Source organism: Poecilia reticulata, chromosome 11 (assembly GCF_904066995.2).
Source record: "Poecilia reticulata chromosome 11, P_reticulata-male-v2, whole genome shotgun sequence".
Lineage (NCBI taxonomy): Eukaryota > Metazoa > Chordata > Actinopteri > Cyprinodontiformes > Poeciliidae > Poecilia > Poecilia reticulata.
The window spans coordinates 6,333,647-6,352,899 of NC_088840.1; the positions used below are offsets into that span (position 1 = coordinate 6,333,647).

The 19,253-nt window shown below is 40.0% G+C and overlaps 1 protein-coding gene and 1 long non-coding RNA gene across 3 annotated transcripts; one reads left to right on the forward strand and one right to left on the reverse strand.

The window, feature by feature from the left end:
• Positions 1-1,860: 1,860 nt before the first annotated feature.
• On the reverse strand, positions 1,861-12,543 carry LOC108166682 (uncharacterized). Its single transcript, XR_014089761.1, has 4 exons — positions 10,549-12,543; positions 6,781-6,965; positions 3,002-3,122; positions 1,861-2,817 (listed from the first exon to the last, which is right to left on the reverse strand). It is a non-coding gene; the product is annotated as an uncharacterized LOC108166682 (long non-coding RNA).
• On the forward strand, positions 10,096-18,744 carry nrsn1l (neurensin 1-like). Of its 2 annotated transcripts, none has more exons than XM_008421416.2 (4): positions 10,096-10,197; positions 12,550-12,624; positions 13,063-13,215; positions 13,936-18,744. In XM_008421416.2, the coding sequence occupies exons 2-4, from the start codon at positions 12,565-12,567 to the stop codon at positions 14,347-14,349; spliced, it is 627 nt and encodes a 208-aa protein (XP_008419638.1). In that variant the 5' UTR covers positions 10,096-10,197; positions 12,550-12,564; the 3' UTR covers positions 14,350-18,744. The 2 variants fall into 2 exon arrangements, with proteins under 2 accessions (XP_008419638.1, XP_008419639.1); XM_008421417.3 differs by lacking the exon at positions 10,096-10,197 and adding an exon at positions 10,240-10,480.
• Positions 18,745-19,253: the final 509 nt, after the last annotated feature.

A 19,253-nucleotide genomic window follows, 5' to 3' on the forward strand; every position in this document is an offset into this window, starting at 1 on the left:
TTTTTGAATGAGTCTGTCCACTCCATGTCACTGCCAGACTCAATGGCCATCCAGTCTAATCCATCCCAGGTCATTAGCCCCCGTCTGCAAGGCTAATCATCATCTCCTTTGGCTCAAGTTAGCCAAAGAGTGAGCATCGCCAGAATGAGATGGTTAAATATTCATGTCCCACTGTGGTTTAATATCCTCCTCAATGATGTTTGAACCTTTTGACCTGAAGTAATCGGCAGTAATCACACACTCACACCGATCGCTGATAGATTTGATCTGTGAACGGTTGAGTCTGATGAGCTTTTGACACAGCCGAGCTCCTTCATCTGCCAAAAAAAAGAAAAAACTCCAACAGTGATTGCCACTTCCAGCTCAGACGCCCCGGAGCGTTCCCAAAGGCGGCGTTCTTTGTGACAGACAGTTCATTTCACCACCACCTTCCTCCGTCCCCAAGCTCGTAGGTATGACATCACTCCATTAATAATGCAGCAATTAATTATGACCTATTAGACTGATGAATTAGATTAGATAGAAAGGAGGAATGTGGCCGTATGATGATATTACATTGGCAAACATTGATGACTTCTTGGGGAGCGGTGTGGAGGGGGGCGAATGGGATGGAATTTATACGTGCCAGTTTAGAATGACATGGAGTCAGCTCTCTAATTACAGCAATGATAAATGGTTTTATTGATATGATAATGATTCCTTTTCTCCAGCACAGTGATATTTCACACCTGTAATATAATTACGCTCAAACTGTTTGGCTCCATCGTGGTGGGACTTTAAAAGTGAACCCTCGATCTGATCATGATACTTTTGAAGCAGCTACACTGAGAACCACTGCACTAATCAGGCGAGGCATTCTTTCTCTTCCTCTTTTTACTTCACAGACTCAGGCATTTCATTGGTTTCCACCATGTTTTGAGTTCTCTCTGACCTACAGTTAGACTCAATAACTGAGTCTCTATACCTCTATAATGCGGTATAGAGAAAACCTGAGAGTAAACTCTAAGTCATACACCAGGGGACTCTAACCCTAGTCCTCAAGATCTACTGGCCTTCGAGTTTGGATGCATCCCTCCAGATGACTGAATTTCCTCTTCAGCCATCAAGTTTGGCAAAGGCCTGATAATTTGATTCAGGTGTGTTGGAGCAGTGATACATCTAAAACCTACAGGACAGTAGATCTTAAGGACTAACGTTGGATCCCAATGTCATACATCCTCCATCCATTGCCTGTCTATCTATGTGATATGTTGGGTAGCTGAACGTACAATGTTGTGGTACAAACATTAAGACCACCACCTTACTGATAGCTCATAGTCTATTGGGGCAGACTTTGCCAGACTTGTCTGGGCATGAAGTCACCCAGACTGTTGAAGGTGTGCCAAGGTCCCCAAAACCAGCAAGTTAGGAACAGATTGATTAAGTCCTGGTAGCTGATAGGTGGGCCATTAAACTGGATCGTGGATTGGACCTCATTTTTCCCTCTAATTCCACAACTGTTTTACTCAGAACCTATTGTACCTCTGTGGATTAACTGGGGCTACAATGAAGAGTTAATTAGTGCTATTCACATCACCCTGTAGGTGGTCTGACTTTTACTGGATCAATGTATGGAAACCCCACCCATATCTTGCTAAAACATTTAAACAGAGCACAGATGACACACTGAGTGGATGCCAGAACCAGAGAATGACTCTGCCACCACCATGCTTGACAACTATAATAATGTTTTTAAGCTTGAAAAGGTCACCTTAATAATTTTCTTCTCTTAATGTCCTTCTCTAAAACTGCAAATTAACAAAGTTTTGTTTGTGTATTTATACATTTCAGTCCATATATTTTATTTCAAGCTGCTTTAAGTTCAAAATTGTGCACCCAGTTTGTCCCTATCAAACTCACTCATTTTTTGAAACATCAACCATGATAACATAACAGTCACTCACACAGCTTGACAAATCACATCCCTTTAATACTTCGCCTGAGTGGTGTACGTATTAACATTTTTTTTTTTTTACACAGATGTTTTGTGCTAAGATCAGCCGACAACCAAACATTAAAATGAAACTTGAAGATCCGTCTGTGTGACTGCACACACAGAGGAAACGAATATGACCTTTAGCATAATCAGGGCACGCGGATTAGAAATCTAATATTGGTGCGGGAAGGCAAACTGAGATTTTTCAGTAATCAAGGAAACGGTGACGACGCCCCGCTGGTGTTCGCTCCTTACATTGCATCGTGCTGCAGTTTGAGGGGGGCTTAAACGGATCAACTGCATGAAATAAATTCATGATATGCATTTGGAAGTGTATTGACTCAAGAAACAAGCAGCTTGCACTCCTGAACTCTGCAGGCATGGCTTTCATGTCTGCGCTGCGTGCCACTGACATCTAGTGTCAGAAAAAGGAACACTCCGGACTTGACCCTGCACAGGTGTGTGTGTGTGTTTCAGCCTGTCAGTCTGCAAACATCCTTCCACCACCTCCACCTCCACCCATACCCTCAAGCACGCACACACACGCGCACAGGCACACCCCCCCCACACACACACACACACATGTGTCATCTACTTCCCCATACATCAGCGTAGTCTTATTGATCTGCTAGATATGACCTTGAATGATCAGACAAGTGGAAGTGCCGCTTTGGAATGAAACTCATCCATTCCCACTGTCTGCCGCTCGCTGCTGTAATGACTCGAGGGAAGTTGAGGAGGAGGAGGAAGAGGAGGAGGAGGAGCAGGCCGCTCCGGAACCAGTCAGCTCTGCAGCTGCCTTATGTCGCGGACGGCTTCCCCTCCAGGCACAGTCTGTTTTCCTGGAAAAGACGGAGAAGTGGGTCAGTTTGTCTGAGACGCAAAGAGGTGATGCGTTACCTGGGTGATTTTCTGAACATAAATCTCGATTGACAAACAGATAGAGAACAGAAAGTTGTAAGATGTAAGACCTTCAAAGGAAGGTCTTACATCTTAATATGCAACATAGTGAATTAAAGTAGTAACCATGAAGACGGATGATGAAATGGATCCTCCAGAGCGGAAAGACGAGGAAGAACCCAAACTCAGGCGCCGTTGCTGGAAAGCGCTTAACTTGGGCATGTTTCATTCAGAGGTTTTCACGTGTCTGAAAACATAACTCAGACTGATTATGGTTCTTTCAAACTTGTCTGGATAATGTACACGTCCATTGTAATCTGTAAAAATGGCAGCATTTGCCTCTTGGTATGTTCATGTGAATTTTGTAGTGTTTTGTTCATTTTTGGTATCATTCAATGACGCCCAGCCAAATTTGTTTTTGCTAAAGGATAAGCATTTATCTCTAAATCAACTATTTCTTTTAGCTTTACTCCATACATGGAGCTTTGTTTCTTTCACACATGTTTGAGAAATCCTTGAATGGATGGATGCCGTTCTGGATGCGGAAAAATGGTGATTGCTTTACAGCTCCTTCAGACTAGTGGCAGCAGCAATTAGCAGACACCAGGTGGAGCTGTGCATCTGCTGAGTTCATCATGCAAACTACTTCTCTCTGTAACATTGGTAAAAACATTAAGCGCTTGATAGAGAAGCATTGTTATGACGACGTTCATATTAATTTCCAGGCATTAATTTGTGAAGTCAAGTTTCTTTTAAGTCATGTTTGATATTTAACAACTGAAGGTAACAATAATTACTTGATTTTTGTGTAAAATGGCACTATGTGCCTGGAAAATACATAATACTGCATCAGTCTGACTTGACTCTGGACAGTTAATTGTCTTCCAGTCATAACATCAAAGCTTCCAAAATAGACCCCGCCTTCTCAGTTCAAATTGTCCAATCACATCAGCCTTGAAGAGAGGGTAAAGGGAAAATCAATGATTAACTTTCAGATAATGCTAGCATTAGCAATTATTTCATCAGCAATGAAGCAAAAAGCAAACATGTCATGTATGAGCAAACACAACTTATGTCATTTTATGCTTCTCTTAACTACTTAGATTTTTTACACATTGCCAGCTAATCAAACTCGTGCTTTACCAGCTCACTTTCTGGTAAAGAGCTGCATTTGAGCCGGGCTTCCTCTTTAGATGCAACACAAGATGGCTGCCATACAGGACACACCACATTGGTAACAACCAAACATTTTGTAATGTGATGACAAGACATTATCATCACTATCAAAGGTATGAACTCAGTGACGTTTAAGCTATCAGCTGACGCAATGAATGAACTCTTTGAAAAATGATATAATTACTGTCCAAATTTCAGAATAAAAGTCTTGTCTCTCAGGCTATAGAACATGATAGACGACCGTAAAGTAGAACATTATTGTGAAATATAATAAAAATAAATATTTTTACAGATAAATTCTACTAACTTGAAATGCGTTTTCTAAACGGGCCATATAAAAACACTACAAACCATTTTTGAGTAACAGCAGCCGACTCATTAAAAGTTTTAATCTCATTAAGTCATGATTGTTTTAATGACTTTTGACTTGATGTGCAAATATCTTGCACATCAAAACATTTATGCACATATCTTGATGTGCGTATATCTCCTCACTGTCAACGAACCTCATTATTGTTACTGCAGTGTTTCTTTCAACAGACTCTCCCTACCATAAGTCAAGAATATAAAGACTAAAGAGGGATATACATTTTAAAAAGCTGCTTTTTGTAAGGAATGTCATTAGCCCACACACGTCCACACATTCCCCTATCTCTTCATCATTGAACGTGACACCTGACGGCCCATTTGCTCCCAAACTATTATAGTCTAAGAATTCAAGTCCTTATAGAATATTTAGGTTCTGTGTGTTTCCCTCCGCTTGTCAACATGGAATGCATTATTCATGTTAATGCGCCATTATCTGACGCTTCGCATGATGTAACGCGGCCATTACGCGGCCGGCGCAGCCTCAAACACACGCGCTGACCTTCTGAACTGCGTGCCATCGTCGCTGCGCTCACAACAGCATCGAGAACGACAGAAAATTTGCGCTTTTATTGTGTTAAAACGCATTCCTGCACAAGTCGCAGCCGGCGCTGAGATAAGAGAAGATTTGAGGCTTGGGCTCGTTCTTAACTGGTTTACCAGGAATCCTTACTTTTAAAAAAAATATTTTTAAAAAGGAGATAAGCAGCAGAGTCGGTCTGAACGGTTTTTAATTATGCTATTAAAAAGGTGTGCTGGTTTTTCAGATAGAGCGATGTGTCCTGGCTGTAGGTGAGAGAAGAGGTGAGATGTAACGCGCATGAGAAAAGAATTTGAATTCAAAAGTCTTTAGTGCAATTAAAAGATAAGTCAAAGCTGCTCATTTGAAATGAAACGAGAGCGCTGCTTTAACAGGAGTAAGTCTATTGTGCAGCTTTAAAGTTAACTCATGCTTTTATGATTAAAACCAAGAAAAGGGAAATACGTTTTAGCAGAACTATGAAAAAAGTACCGGTCTTTACAACTGGAGAATCAAAAGACTCAAACAAAAATGATGCACATGTGCAGCTCTGATTAAACTAATCTAAAGCTTCCTTTGGTCTTTTTTTTTTCTTATCGGCTAAAGTTGCCAGTCTGGTATGGACTCATGTGGATACAAAGCCGGTAAATCGCTGTAGTTATTAGAACAAAAAGGTAGGATTTCTCTCTAAAGCAAAGCAGCTGATACTTTACTGATTCATTTTGATTTTCTATCACATTAAGACAGAATGAGGTGGGTGACATTTTCCTAAACCTCATTTAGTCGATGACAAAAAACTGTCACAAAACAACCACTGACGTTATAATGACCAACAACAAACAACCTTCCAGTAAAGTGGTAGTTTTGTCCATTTTAAGTGAACTAGAAAAAAAGATGGCGCTTAAAAAAAAATTCACAAGTAATTGTAGTTTGTCAAACTTACTTTATTTACATTTAATAAATTAACTGGGACAAACTTAATTTTCTTACTTGCTGGCAATAAACATCACCAGTTAACAGTATCATGGGTTTTCCAACCAAGTAGCCGTTACTTTCAATTGTTGTAAAAATGCTCTCTATATAAAATGACTTGAAAGAAATTTGACTTCGTAATTTAGCGCCCTCAAATTAGGACCCTGTCTCTTTAAAACCTCCTCCTCTTTATGAAACTTTGCTCACAGCAAGTCATCACATCGCTCCTCTTTCAACATTTTTTACCAGTGTTGCACTAACAAGTAACTCATATGATGAGCTCTGCTGATGCACATTTCCACCAGGTGATTGCTAATTGCTGCTGGCTAGTCTGCAGGAGCTGAGGGGAGGAGTTCCAGGGGGAGGGCTGCTTTTTAATCTGGAAGCATTTAAGTTTAGAAACTGCAGTTCTGAGGAGGAACTACGTCCTTGAGGGAGGAGCTAGGTCCACCCAGGCGTTTTGCTAGCTGAACAATTACCATGGGAGATTCAAGGATTTTTTCAAACATAAAGAATCAAAGCAACACACCAGCTATGTTTTTGATTAGAGAATAACATTATAACACAATGTAAATCTCCAAAAAGTCAATTTCACACAATACTGCCCCTTTAACAGACATTTTACTGATTTTGTTGTCTTTAGACTAGTACTGAAACTTTTATTGTACAATGGTGCAAGGCGGTTCATGCTTTATGTCTTGTGGCAGGAATTAGAGCCTATAAATCGTTTTTACACCCACATAATTCCCTCACTTTACACGTCGACAGCCTCTAGTGTCTTTAAGCCGTCGCTGGTTCCCAATACAATCGTCTAATTCTCTGCAAGCAATGGAAGGAGCCCACATGGAAGCTGTTGTTCCTTTAAGTTTACCTGGGAATCTAACGAATTTAAAATGTCGTGTCTTTGAAACGATCAAAAGCAGACCGAGTGGGGCGAGCGAGAAAATGTCCATATGGATGAATCACGGCGCTTTTTATTAGCTCCTCGCTCGAACTGTCAACTCGTCAAAAGCGTCTCCCGGTGCATGCTGGGACAGCCGCCACCATCCCGACCACCTCCAAAAGAAAAAAAAAAAGAAAAACAGGATTAGACAGGTGGAGAGAATGCAATATTGAATCCGCTGTCTCAGTCATCAAAACCTAAAGATTGCGCTTTTTGGAAAACACTTCACCGTCTCTGTTTGACGAGCCAGTAAATGAAAGGCCCTTCACAACGAATTACCGTGATTGCTCGGATGCTCCGTGATATTGACTGCATTTTGGAGGGTTTTTTTTTTTTTTTCCCACAAGCTGCTGTGGGTTGATGCGCTGCTTATTTTTAAGACAACAGACAAGCACAATGTATAATTTATCACACCGAAGAATAAGCCTTCCAAGCTGGTGAATTAAGGAAGAAATAAATGCAGCATAGGCCTGCAGCTGAAATAACTGATAATGCTTTTTTTTTTTATAATAGCTTCTAAATAGAGATGGAAGTAAAAAAAAATTAAAATAAAAGAAATCTGTTTGCACATCATCTTAAGGAAAGTGTAATTATCTATGAACCAATCAACACCTGGCTTTCACTTCATGTGCCTGACCTTGCTGGACTCGTTACCATGGAAATGTTTTCTCTGTAGCAGAGCTCAGCTTTGTTACACAGAGACCTGTGTGTGTGTGTGTGTGTGTGTGTGTGTGTGTGTGTGTGTGTGTGTGTGTGTGTGTGTGTGTGTGTGTGTGTGTGTGTGTGTGTGTGTGCGTGCGTCTGTGTGCGTGTGCGTGTGTGCGTGTGTGTGTGGTGAGGAGGGGGGGAGAGATGATGAATGGCACACACACACAGCCAGTTTTTCATGTCTTTCTCCCAGCAGGGCTCCCTGGAAATAGTCTCATCCTGCCCTTTATGGCTTCTCATACTGTGTCCAAATAACAAATATGTGGGGAGTGATGAAGCAGTGGCGCAAACATTACCAAAACACTGGCAGACTCATTCTGCCTGGCAGCAAATGTTACTTCCATGCGCAGATTGTTAAAAAAAAATAAGGCAAAAATAAATGGCTTTTGTTTCACTTTCGTTTCTGATCGGTTGTGACGGACGGCATAAATAATGCATTTTGGATGAATTTACTGGGCACATATCACCAATACAGTAATGTGAAAAAAAAGCAGGACACCCCACTGCAGTCTGTTTTTCTAACATATTTGGACATGTGGATATATATTTATTTCCCCACAATACTGAGAAATTCAAGTAAAACTAGAACTGCAAGCAGATATTAAAGGTTTCCAAACCCGACTCAGACGTACGCTGACTCCACCAACACAAATCCAATATAGAAGCTTATATATCAATTTTCAATATAACTGCTTACATATTTGAAATATGCTTTAATGAATTGCATACAATTCAGCAGTACCTCGGCATGAAAAGTAAAAGAATACTCAATTTAAGTGCAGTTTTGGTTACGGAGACTTTTTGCTGTTTTGTTTGTTTATTTTTGGATATTTAAAAGTTCCAGTGTTAAATGTTCTTTAGAGATTAAAGTTTTTTGTTTTTAATCTTTGAGTGGATAAACTTCCATTCATAATCTACCACTATTATTATTATTATTAGTAGTAGTAGTAGTAATAGTAGTAGTAATATTAGTTAATAAATGATATTGTGTGTGTGTGTGTGATATAAAGTATATTGGTGAAATAAAGAGAGACAGCAATGGCCATGTGAACGCCTGCGTCATTTATATGTGACATAGCGCCACCACGGGTGAGAAACAGTACTGCACTGCCTCACCCCAGACTTTTTCCATGTATAACAATGAATATATTCAGCGATTTTGACCATCAAAATGTTACCAATAAAAAATATATTTTATGGAAAACTTAAGTGGATAAAATAGACTTTCTCTCATTATTGTTTGCATCTTTTTTAATTCTCATGTACCCATTTTATGTGCTGGGATTGCACATTGATTTATTCCCACTTAAAATGAGTGGTGAAGTTCATGGCCTCGGGTGCACATGATGATGAGAGCATCGTTACTCAGCATCTTGACGAAGGTTTAGCCGGGGCGTGCTGCCGACTGTGAAGTGGGAGTGAAAATCACAGTGAGATCAAAAGATGTTCCGGAGTTCCTTATGTGTCTGGTAAAGGATTTTAAAGTGGTCTCAGCTGAACTTTAAATCTACCGTTTCATTATACTGGGGTGTGAGCCAGGCTCACACCCCAGAAAGCGGCTGAAAAAGTCCAAATCGAGAAAAAACAGAACATACATGTGACAGGGCAGCATTGCTAACCAATTTGTGTGAGTGTGTTGGGTGTTTTTTTTTTCTTTTCACGCAACACAAGTTACTGACGTTCAAACTATGTGTCTCCCATTCCACAAATGAACCCTTTACGGAAAGGTTTGTGACACACAAGCCCCTCTTGTTTATTATGTTTGGTTTGTTACAAACACTTAATGGTTGTGGCTGCTTTGTAAGCCCACTGGGATCTCATAGGGTCTCAGTACTGTTTCAAATTGGTTTGAAGAGAGAATCTCTAAATCTTTTGCCGTGTTTTTTCCCCCCCCCATGCAACAAAAACTCATGGGTGGCCTTCAATTGCCAGCTATCAACACAAAGATGCTTTTGTTTCCATTCGGTTTGCCAGCTCTCCTCATTTGTTTTGATTTTTGAGTCAATCACAACAGTGGCTCATAGAACGCAATTATTGAAAAAACTCAGAAGCCAGTTTGCAACAGGTTATGTGGTGGACTCGGCAGACCGGTGAAAGAAGAGCCTTTGGTCAGATGAAACCAAAATTGAACCTTTGAAAGATCAACGTGCAAAATAGGCTTCTGAGTGTGTTGCGTAAAATGAACGCAACACACTTAGTAAATCAGTAGAGGCACATATTGACGAGAGGCAAACAGAACTGAAACAAGAAGCACCATAAAATGCTTTCAAATGTTGCTGCTTTTCTTCTCACCTTCTCTTTTTACCCGTTTCCTGTCTGATCTTCTGCAAATAAATAAACAATTCTAAAACTTGCAACACAAATACTGAGAAAATCAGGCAGAAAAAGGCCTTTCCTTTATGACCAAATCTAACCGAAGCACAAAAAATGTCAGAAAATGTATGCTGTGTTCGGACAACTTTGCACTACATAACTCTAGCTTGTCAATATGCGTCTCGTCAACATATTTCTCCTTCCTTCTCCGCGCATGCTCAGTGTCTTGACTCCGCGGACCTACATCGACGGCAGCTGGAGATCAAGCGGTCCGACGACAGATGGATACCCAGTGAGAGAAGCGGTCCGCTCCGGCTAGGAGAGGTAAGACCAACCCCCCCCCCGCTTCCTCCGTTCGGTCCCCACAGCCTGTCAGAGCTGATGGGAGGCCGGAGGTGAGTGCGGTGAAACACTTCGACTGACGGCGCCGACGGAAGGGGGAAGAGGCTGCGCGGTTTGCGGTGACTCACTGTGAAGCAGTCGCAGCGGTTAGCTAGTGCGAGGCGAGCGACGCGTTAAAATGACCGCAGGACGGCTCGTTCCTGGCGGTTCGGGGGGCACGTGAGCGTCTGGACCGCAAGCCGACTTTCTGTCTGCGTCATGGGAGGTAACCGCCGAATTTGAAGCTGGGCCAATAAAGTCTGGTGTATCCGAACAATTTTGGGTTCAGCTTACCTTTACTGTGCCTGAAGCAAAGTTTTCAGCACGACGGACAGTTCCGGGCTGAAGTCCCAAATGGATGCGGCTCAATTCCTTTCTTTTTTTCACACTTGTGGGATTGTTCAGGTTATAAATTGGAAATATAAATAGCTAGATCTTTTTTTTTTTAGGTATGCAAAGAGACCAGCTGCCCCCTCCTCTGATGGTTCAATAGGATTGTATAGCGGCTTGCAAAGTTGAACTTTTCCACATTCTTTTACTTCATGACCATAAACTGATGCTTTTGTTTCATTTTTGTTCCTATAGTGCTATGTATTGAACTCCATCAACTCTATCCAGTCAGTGTTGAAGAAAGCATCCCCGCACCATGATGCTGCCATTACTGTGTGTCACAGCTGGGCAGATGTTTTCTGCACAATCAATGTTTTTGGTTTTCTGCCATATAGCAACTTTGAATTTAGGCCTAAAAGTTGAATTTACATCTCGTCTGGCCTGTCACGGTAAACAACAAATCGCTTGATAGCATGATAAATTAAAACTAGCTCAATAATTTCCATTTGCTTGATTTATCATTTTTTTCTCTTTCTACCAAAAACTGGTTGATAAAAGTCTCCAGTCTGGTGCTTTGGTCTCAATCAGGCTTTTTTTTTTTGAAGGACAATTTTGTTTATAGATACTTGATAATTAATTTTATTTGTTGTTTCTGTAGCTGTGTTTAGTTTGGATATTTAACATGTCTTTCAGTTCCAGTGTTAAATGTTCATCAGAATTTAAAGTTTATTGATATTGAAAATGCCTTCTTGCATTATTATGCCATTACTTGAAAATGTTCTCAAAACAACATTGTTTATCGCAATAAAATGTATTGACAAACTTCACAAATATGCACTTCCTGTATTTCGACTAAATGTTTTAAAACGCTATGAACACTTTTACAAGACTAGTTTTTGTGACTCGTTCTATTTCCATTTAAACAACAAAAAAAACTGTGTGATTTACTTTCTTTTACTAAACATTGCTATTTAAGAAAAAAAAAATCAAACAGAAATAGATCAAGTAAGCAGGTTCCTCCAGTTTTGGACATATTACGGTGAAATCTCTCTCTTTTTTTTTTCTAGCCATTTTAGTTGTGATGCAGCATCCTACGGACCGGTGAACCCGTGTCCAGGTACAGTCTTTCATTAGAAGCTCTGCTCCAAGGCAAACTGGTCAATGAATCAGCAACAAGGGGACATGAAGACTCCACACAGCCACTGGGATATGGGTGACTCATCCGTAGGTGGTGAGAGAGGGAAGCACAGATCGACCGTAGCTGTCAGACATTGTCATGCAAGCAGCTGATGATGATGATGATGATGATGAGTTCACAGGTGACGATGCCTGACGCGTCTCTGCTGGGATACAAATTACACACATACATGCAGCACCTAAATAACCAATTGTATTTTCTTTTTGTTGTTGCTGTGGTGTAAATGCAAACTTCAGTGTTTGTTTGGGTGGATTTGAAGCGATGAGCCAATGGAAATTGCGAGGTTGGAAATGACATCACATTCAATTTTGCAAATGTATTTTGGTGTCAGACCATGCAAAACCTGGTCAGTGATCACGGTGGTAGCAGCATCATGGTGTGAGGGGGGATGTTTTTCTTTATTGAGGAAGATGGGCAGAACTAAACGCAAATCAACGCAAGAAGGAAACTTGCAAAAGACTAAAGAAAGGGGTGGAGTTCCTCCTTCTAATAAAATGGTGACCTTTGACATTAGGACAGAGTTAAACGGAATAGGGAAGATCGTGACGGTATCTTCCCTGTCATGAATATACTTCATGACAGGGTTGCATTTCATCTTATTTTGGATATTTAAAATATCTCGCAGTTCCAGTGTGGAGTGTTCTTTACAAAATGAAAGTCTGTTATTTTTTTGATGGGGTGTACTTGCATTAATATACCATTGTGGATTTATTATTTGAAAATGGTCTCAAAACAATGCACCTGTTTACTCTTTGTTCTTACTCTAGCTAAAGAGGTGAACAATGGCGCTGTGCCCTGAAGGTTGTACGTCCGGATCAGGAGGAGAATCTTCTGGCAGTGAGGTGAGCTATCTAGCTGGATTACAACTGAGAACAATCATCTGGAATTGAATTTAGTTTATTGAATATTTCTGCTCCCAGTCTCTCTGTGTAGAGCCTGAGAGTGCTTCTCTACTGGTAGTTTGGTTTCCTCCTACAGTTCAAAGCATATTCAATTCACTTCAACAATCCTTTACTGATTCCAAAGGGAAATTAAATGTTGTTGGAACTCATTTAATTAAACAGTTATGGTAGATACTGATGGCTGTAACCATGAAAGCTCTCCTGTAACAGTCTGTATTACAGCAAAATTTGAAGAAGCCTCTGACTGAAGACAGGCTTTGTACAGTTTTCATTAAATCTGGCATTAAAATGGCAACATTTCAGAAATAAAACATCATACGGATGGTTTGTTTTGTCATGTCGTGCACTATAGTCACTTTGGTCATAATGCTGTTCCAGGCGGGTTCCAGCTGTCTTCAGTTTGGGGTTCGCTCCTATCTGCATCACTTCTATGAAGAGTGTTCGTCCTCCATGTGGGAGAGGGACCCAGAGAATCGAGGGTCAGCCCACAGCCACAGATCCGCCCTGTGGTGGAACTCAGCTGTCTGGAAGGTAAACTCATTGAGCTCTGCACAAGGCAGCTTAAACACAGCCTTCTACGGAAGCCCTGAAAGACCAAATTTTACTTTGTTCTTGACTTGATTGATTAAACTATTTGAATGTTTGTTTGTTTTTTCCTCTTTGTGTAATTTTCTTTCCATTAAGTGGAGAATTAAACAAATTATTCTCCACTTTAGGAGAATAAAAATAAAAAAAATTGGTAAAAAAATAAAAAATAATTGACCAAGTTTGGTCAATTATTGACTGTGCAAAATTTGACCAAACCTGTTGGTTTTTTTGCAGTAGAATTTAAAAATATATATACTTTATAGGGAGAACTACTTAATAGAAAAACATAGCTGGTCAAATTTTATACATCAAAATTACCTGCTGTTATCGCAGGTAATTTTGCGACGGCTGTTAGGCGCTAACGGCTCTTAGCCGTTAGCCCCTGCTAGCTGGTAGTGCCTGTGAACCGTAATCTCCTGCTAGCTGTTAACTTTTCCAGCCCAAGAGATTGTGTACTCTGCGCTTTGTCTCTTCATGAGAGACTGCAGACATGTTGAATGAGCCTGTGCTATTTGTGTCGTTGAGGAGACTCCATGCAGATCTCCTGCTTTGTTTTTCCCTCTCTAATATGGTTAACCTTTCATAATAAGAACATGGGAGCTCCGTGCAGATAGCACAACCTATAGAAATGATCTCCTCAGCTCTTTTCGTGTCTGACTACAGGTGTCATTGGCTCTGGGTCTGTTGATGCTGACGGCAGGTGTTGTGTCTCTCTCCGTCGCTTACTCCGCCCCCCACAAAATCGAATCCTTCGGCGAGGGAGACCTGTTCTTCGTGGACCCCCAGGCCATCAGTTACAACAGGGGTCTGCACTTCAGCACGGCATCCGGGATCGGGCTGTCGTGCCTGGGCTCTGCTCTGGCTGTGATGGGGGTGGTCGTCTGGGTCCTGCCCAAGGCCAACCTTAAAGAGCGGCTGTTCCACCGACCGAAGGAAGCGGATCAGCAGGGAGAGCCGGGCTCGAAGTGGAGGGCATTCAGAGATGGACCGGATGTGATAACTAAGCCGCCAGATACAGGAGAAGGGAAGATGCCTTTTACTCTGGCTAATGTGAAAAACGTGCAACCCGCTTCCTAGAAAGAGGCACAGTATCTGATTCTGAACCCTTGTTTACATCGCTTCTCTGTCGTCTCTGATCGGATTTTGTTCTGTGAAGTGAATGTTTGTGACTTAAGAGATCAGAAAAATATTTCCACCCACTACAGACTCACACATGCTGGGTAGTGTGTTCACATTTTAAGTCTGATTTAAAAAAAAAAAAAAAACAGTATCCCATCACCATCTTCAAAACACATCAGATTTTTACATTTTATACAGATTTAACATGGAGTCCCTAATTTGGACTTTAAAAAATGATATTTTTTTTATTACTGAAGTTCTTCTAAAGATAACAATTACTTTCTTAAGATTTCCTTAAAATATAGGTGTTTTTGAACAAAACTTTAAGCCATAACTGGGTTACTTTATGAGCCCTAAAGAACATTAGAGCCACCTGAAGAGTTCTGATAATTAGAAATAATCATAAACAGTTTTACTCTTTAACAAAAATGAGACCCAGAGAATTGACCCAGTTAAAGTGAAGCAGCAGAAAAACGGAGCCATTGACTGTGGGATGTATTTGTTCAGCACACGACGGTCATAATTATAATACACACACAGTAACATACCAGATAGCTTATTGAGTACATACTGTATTGACTGATCAAACACAATAAAAGTATTGGTACAATATAAGTTGTAAGGTTTACAAACAGTTTTCAGCTTGGTGTGGTTGATTGAATGGTTCGAACTTGAAAAATCCAGTTATATTTTATGTTTTGTTCAGTGAATTTGCCCTACCTAAGATGATGTTTTACACCTTTAACTTCCACAAACGGTATTCACCATAGATGTATTCCTGCAGTTTAAAGAGCATATATCATCATAACTGGAAATATTTTTTTTTGTTCTCATGATAGCTAAAATAAAGGCACCACCTGTGAGACAAAAAGATTGAACACAAGAACTGAGAAGTTAGCCCAGAACACAGAAGTCACCTTGGTGAAAGCATGAATAGAAAAGTGCTAAATAGAAACTAAAAATATGTCAGGAAACAGATGTTTTCATTTCTGCTCCAGTTCAGTGGTGCTCACGTTCCCGCTAATCTGCTAATAGCAGTGCTGATTTTTAGCTCTGCGCGTTAGTGGTTTTGCTAGCTTGAAAATGTTTAGCGCACTTAGCTTCCCCTAAGTAAATTTTTCCAGATAAATCCCAAATTGATTATTTACCGGTTTATTTTGTAAACTTTCAGTTAAATGAAGTTCAACATTGTTGAAGTTTTGGTTATCCACTATTCATTCATGCTCTTATTTTGAAGTGGGTGAAGACTGTTTAATCTGCAGCTCCATTTCTTTTTTTCACATGCTCTTTTTTTTCTCTCACTCCCGATAACTGTATTTAAAGTATAAAAAAAAACAACAAAACAAAACACAAAATAAAACAGTAGAGGTCAAGATATAAACATAAAAACAATATGCAAGGGCATTATACAGTGACTTAAATTTGTGTAGCCCTTTCCTGGTTTCCTTTTTTTTTGTTGCATGTTTGTGCGAGCAAATATTTGATTTATGTGTTTTGGCTACATGCTAAAATCACAGCACCACCTAGTTGCCTGGCATGACAACTGCAGCTGACGCAGGGTGTCTTGGCTGTGGCGTTTAAATGTGGAACTTTTCCCCAGTCAACATCTGAGAAAGTTTCATGTAAATGTAGCCTTAGTCACATGGTCGGTACAATCAAACAGTCTCCTTCATTTGGCTCCTGCACTGATAAAAAGTAATTGCATCTGGCACATATTGTCATAAGTAACATCCAGGTGGAACATTTTAAGAGACAAGTGGTTTTCTTCTCTATTTATTAATGAGATTTGCTGTGACAGTTTTTTACCTGACAGACAGAAAAATTTTGATCCCACAGCAAATTGTCCTACTCGACATACTCCGTGTCTCTCCAAAACCAAAACCTGTCATCACCTCAGTGGTTTAGCTGCTGAATCCCTGATAGAATCTGTCTCGGCTTTGACACAAACCACGTTGCATTTCATCCCGTACATTTGGGATGTTCCTCATCATTCCAGCTGTTTTATAATCCTTTCAAAAAGAGAAACATTTTTTTGCTGAATAAGAAAAAAAGAAATCCAGCCTTCTCAGCTACCTATTATCAAGTATATCTCAAACACTTTTCCTGCACAGATCAAAGCAGAGAGTGCTTACTCCATCTTTTTCTGCGGCCTCAGTAAACAGCTTCAGATTCATTTGATGTAATACCTTTGGAAAGGTCTTTTCCTCAAACACATTTTACGTTAACAAAAGCAGGCAGTCAAGCTCTACTATCCCAGACGAGATGTCATCGTTCGTATACGTGAGCGCCTCTCTGTTTTAGACAGATAAGACTCCGAAGGCAATTGTGAGGTTTTTTTGGTTTTTGGTTTTGTAACTCTTTATATTTGTTATCCAAAATGCTCCCACTTTAACGGGTAACATAAGTTGTTTTCATGGTAAAGAAGTAGAAATCTTTTTGCAGCTGCCAGCTGTCAAGAAATATGCCTGATTTAAAAACATTAGCAGATACATAGTGAGTAAACTTTGACCCAGAGTAGCATATTTTTAACATCTGAGAAATCCACATACAGACTGCTATTGCAGGTAGCTATGGCAACCTTGCAAATCGCACTAATTGGTCGTAAGTTGTACACAGTTCAAATCATTCATCTCCGTAATTGTTTTGTCTTTATTTTTATTAAAACTACATCCTAATTGCCTGTATAGTTGCATGGAGCACGGCAGCTGCTTACTGCCACATTCAAATTAACTGATAAGATTTAAAAAGATGTCAAAAGTCAAATTTTCACTTCGTCCAGGAGTTACAAACATTTTCCAACTGTTTATGATATTTATTTTATTTTATTTTTTTTTTTGAGAGAGAGAGAAATCTGAATTCATTTGGCAGATCAAAGCTGTACAAAACAAGGAGTCGTAGTGATTGGTGGATATTTTGCATCACGTCATTTCTTGTCCTTACAAAGTAGGTAAGAATTATCTAACATGGAAAGAAACAACAATTTGACTTGATTTCTTAACAAAAACTAAATCAAATTGAAAATGTTATCGGAAGAAATTATGAACTAATCTTACTCGCTTTACCTTGAGGCAATCATTCCCCTCAATAACCTTATCAGTCTGCCTTACATTAATACTCTTTTCACCAACATCCTTCTAGTTTAATGAGGATTTCATGTATTTGTTTCTGCGCAGCTCTTTTAACTACAACATTTTTATTCCACTTCAGTTTTGGAGGGTTGTGTCTGGGTTTTGATTTTTCTTTGTTTCAAGGGTATGGCTGTAGATTGCCTGTTGTTTTCAATCACTGTCCAGTGATGCAGAGGATTCAGTGGTCTATGCTGGGGATTTTACAGAGCAGCAATATCTCCATCCTGACTAAACGACTAGGTTTCATAAGCTTTGTGGTCATTCAGGCAGTTGTTTTGATTTGTTTTTATTTAGAAAACAGTAGAAACATGGATGCCAGATCTCCTTTGAACTATGTTTTTGGTAAATTACCAATGATGCTGTGTAATATCCTATGTTCTTTTGTCTACCTAGGATTTGTAGATTATTTTATTATCTGTATTTTTTTTTTTTTTGTTAGACGTGAAATGGAAGACTTAGAAAAGGGCATGCTTTTTTATTTTTATTAGATTGGATTTCATGTCTTTGACAATTTAGCACTTTTGCTTTTTTAATTTTGTGAAATATCAAACGTTATTTTAAAATAATATGACATCTGCTACATAGAGGACCCTGTGTGAGACCCTCATCAGTGCGGTGACACGCAGACGGAGGCTCTAGATAAGAAAATGTTCATTAACCAACTGGTTTTACGTTTTCACACATCTGCGCTAATGCTCGGTTTTACTGTATGAAACACATGTAGAGTCACGCATGCTGCCACTCACCCGGTCACCCCCACACACACTGTAATTTGTACTCCTTTGACAGCACCACCTATTTTCTCCCCACTGTAATCTGTTGCTGTAATTGCCTGTAATCTGTGTATCTAGGCAACAGTTGGGCTTCAAGTGCTCTATTTTGAACTCCGAGCAAAGTCTCTCTTCTGATTGGTCCTTCACTCCGCCATCTCTCTTTATCCTCACATGTATCAGATTTGTTGTTTTCAGGTATAAACAATAGTAGCGCTGAGGTAAATGGAAATTGCCACCTGTCTGGTTTGGTCCTCCTGTTCGCTGGGAGTTAACGGTTAAAAACTGTAAATAGTGGGACCGCCGTAGTGTCGGGATATGCTGCAGTTGTTCAGGTGGATGTGACCGTGTTTCGTCGTTTGCCGTTTTATTGTTTTCCAGAAATAAAACTGGGGTTAGCAACAGCAGTGAAAAGCAAAGGACCAAAAATAAAACTGTAATCTGCATACCAAGTATCTCTGTGTTTGGATCCTTTTGAGTTAAAAAAAAAAGGACAATACAACAGAAAGAGATGTACAGAGACTTGCAAAAATATATCCCACCACCACCTTGGTTTTTTTAATTACATTTGCCGCCACATTGTTACCAGGAATACATCGATTCACTTTTTTCACTTCCGATACCGATATCTGAGATTTAGCATCAGCCGATACCGATCTGATACAGAAAAGCTGTGCTGAATTGACTTAAAACAGAATACAGAAATGCACCACTAATCAAGAAACAACCAATCAGAGCCAGGAGGACGGTTTTAGCACTGGCAGTTATGCTCATGTACTTGCTTCTCACACCTTCCCACTTGCTCTTTACTAAGCTACAGCTAATGCTAGTTGCATAGCCACTGATGACGGCGGAAAAACAGTTTTCCTGTAACGATAAGTTGTTCCTCCTGATTTTTTTCCCCCCACAGATTATCTGTCTCAATACAGTGACAGTTTTAACAAATACGTGAAAACCATATTTT

Bases quoted from the DNA above. Each gene is read 5' to 3' on its own strand.
- nrsn1l (XM_008421416.2), top strand. From the start codon at position 12,565: ATGGCGCTGTGCCCTGAAGGTTGTACGTCCGGATCAGGAGGAGAATCT. The intron at 12,625-13,062 runs GTGAGCTATCTA...ATGCTGTTCCAG, and splicing joins GAGAATCTTCTGGCAGTGAG to GCGGGTTCCAGCTGTCTTCA. The intron at 13,216-13,935 runs GTAAACTCATTG...GTCTGACTACAG, and splicing joins GGAACTCAGCTGTCTGGAAG to GTGTCATTGGCTCTGGGTCT.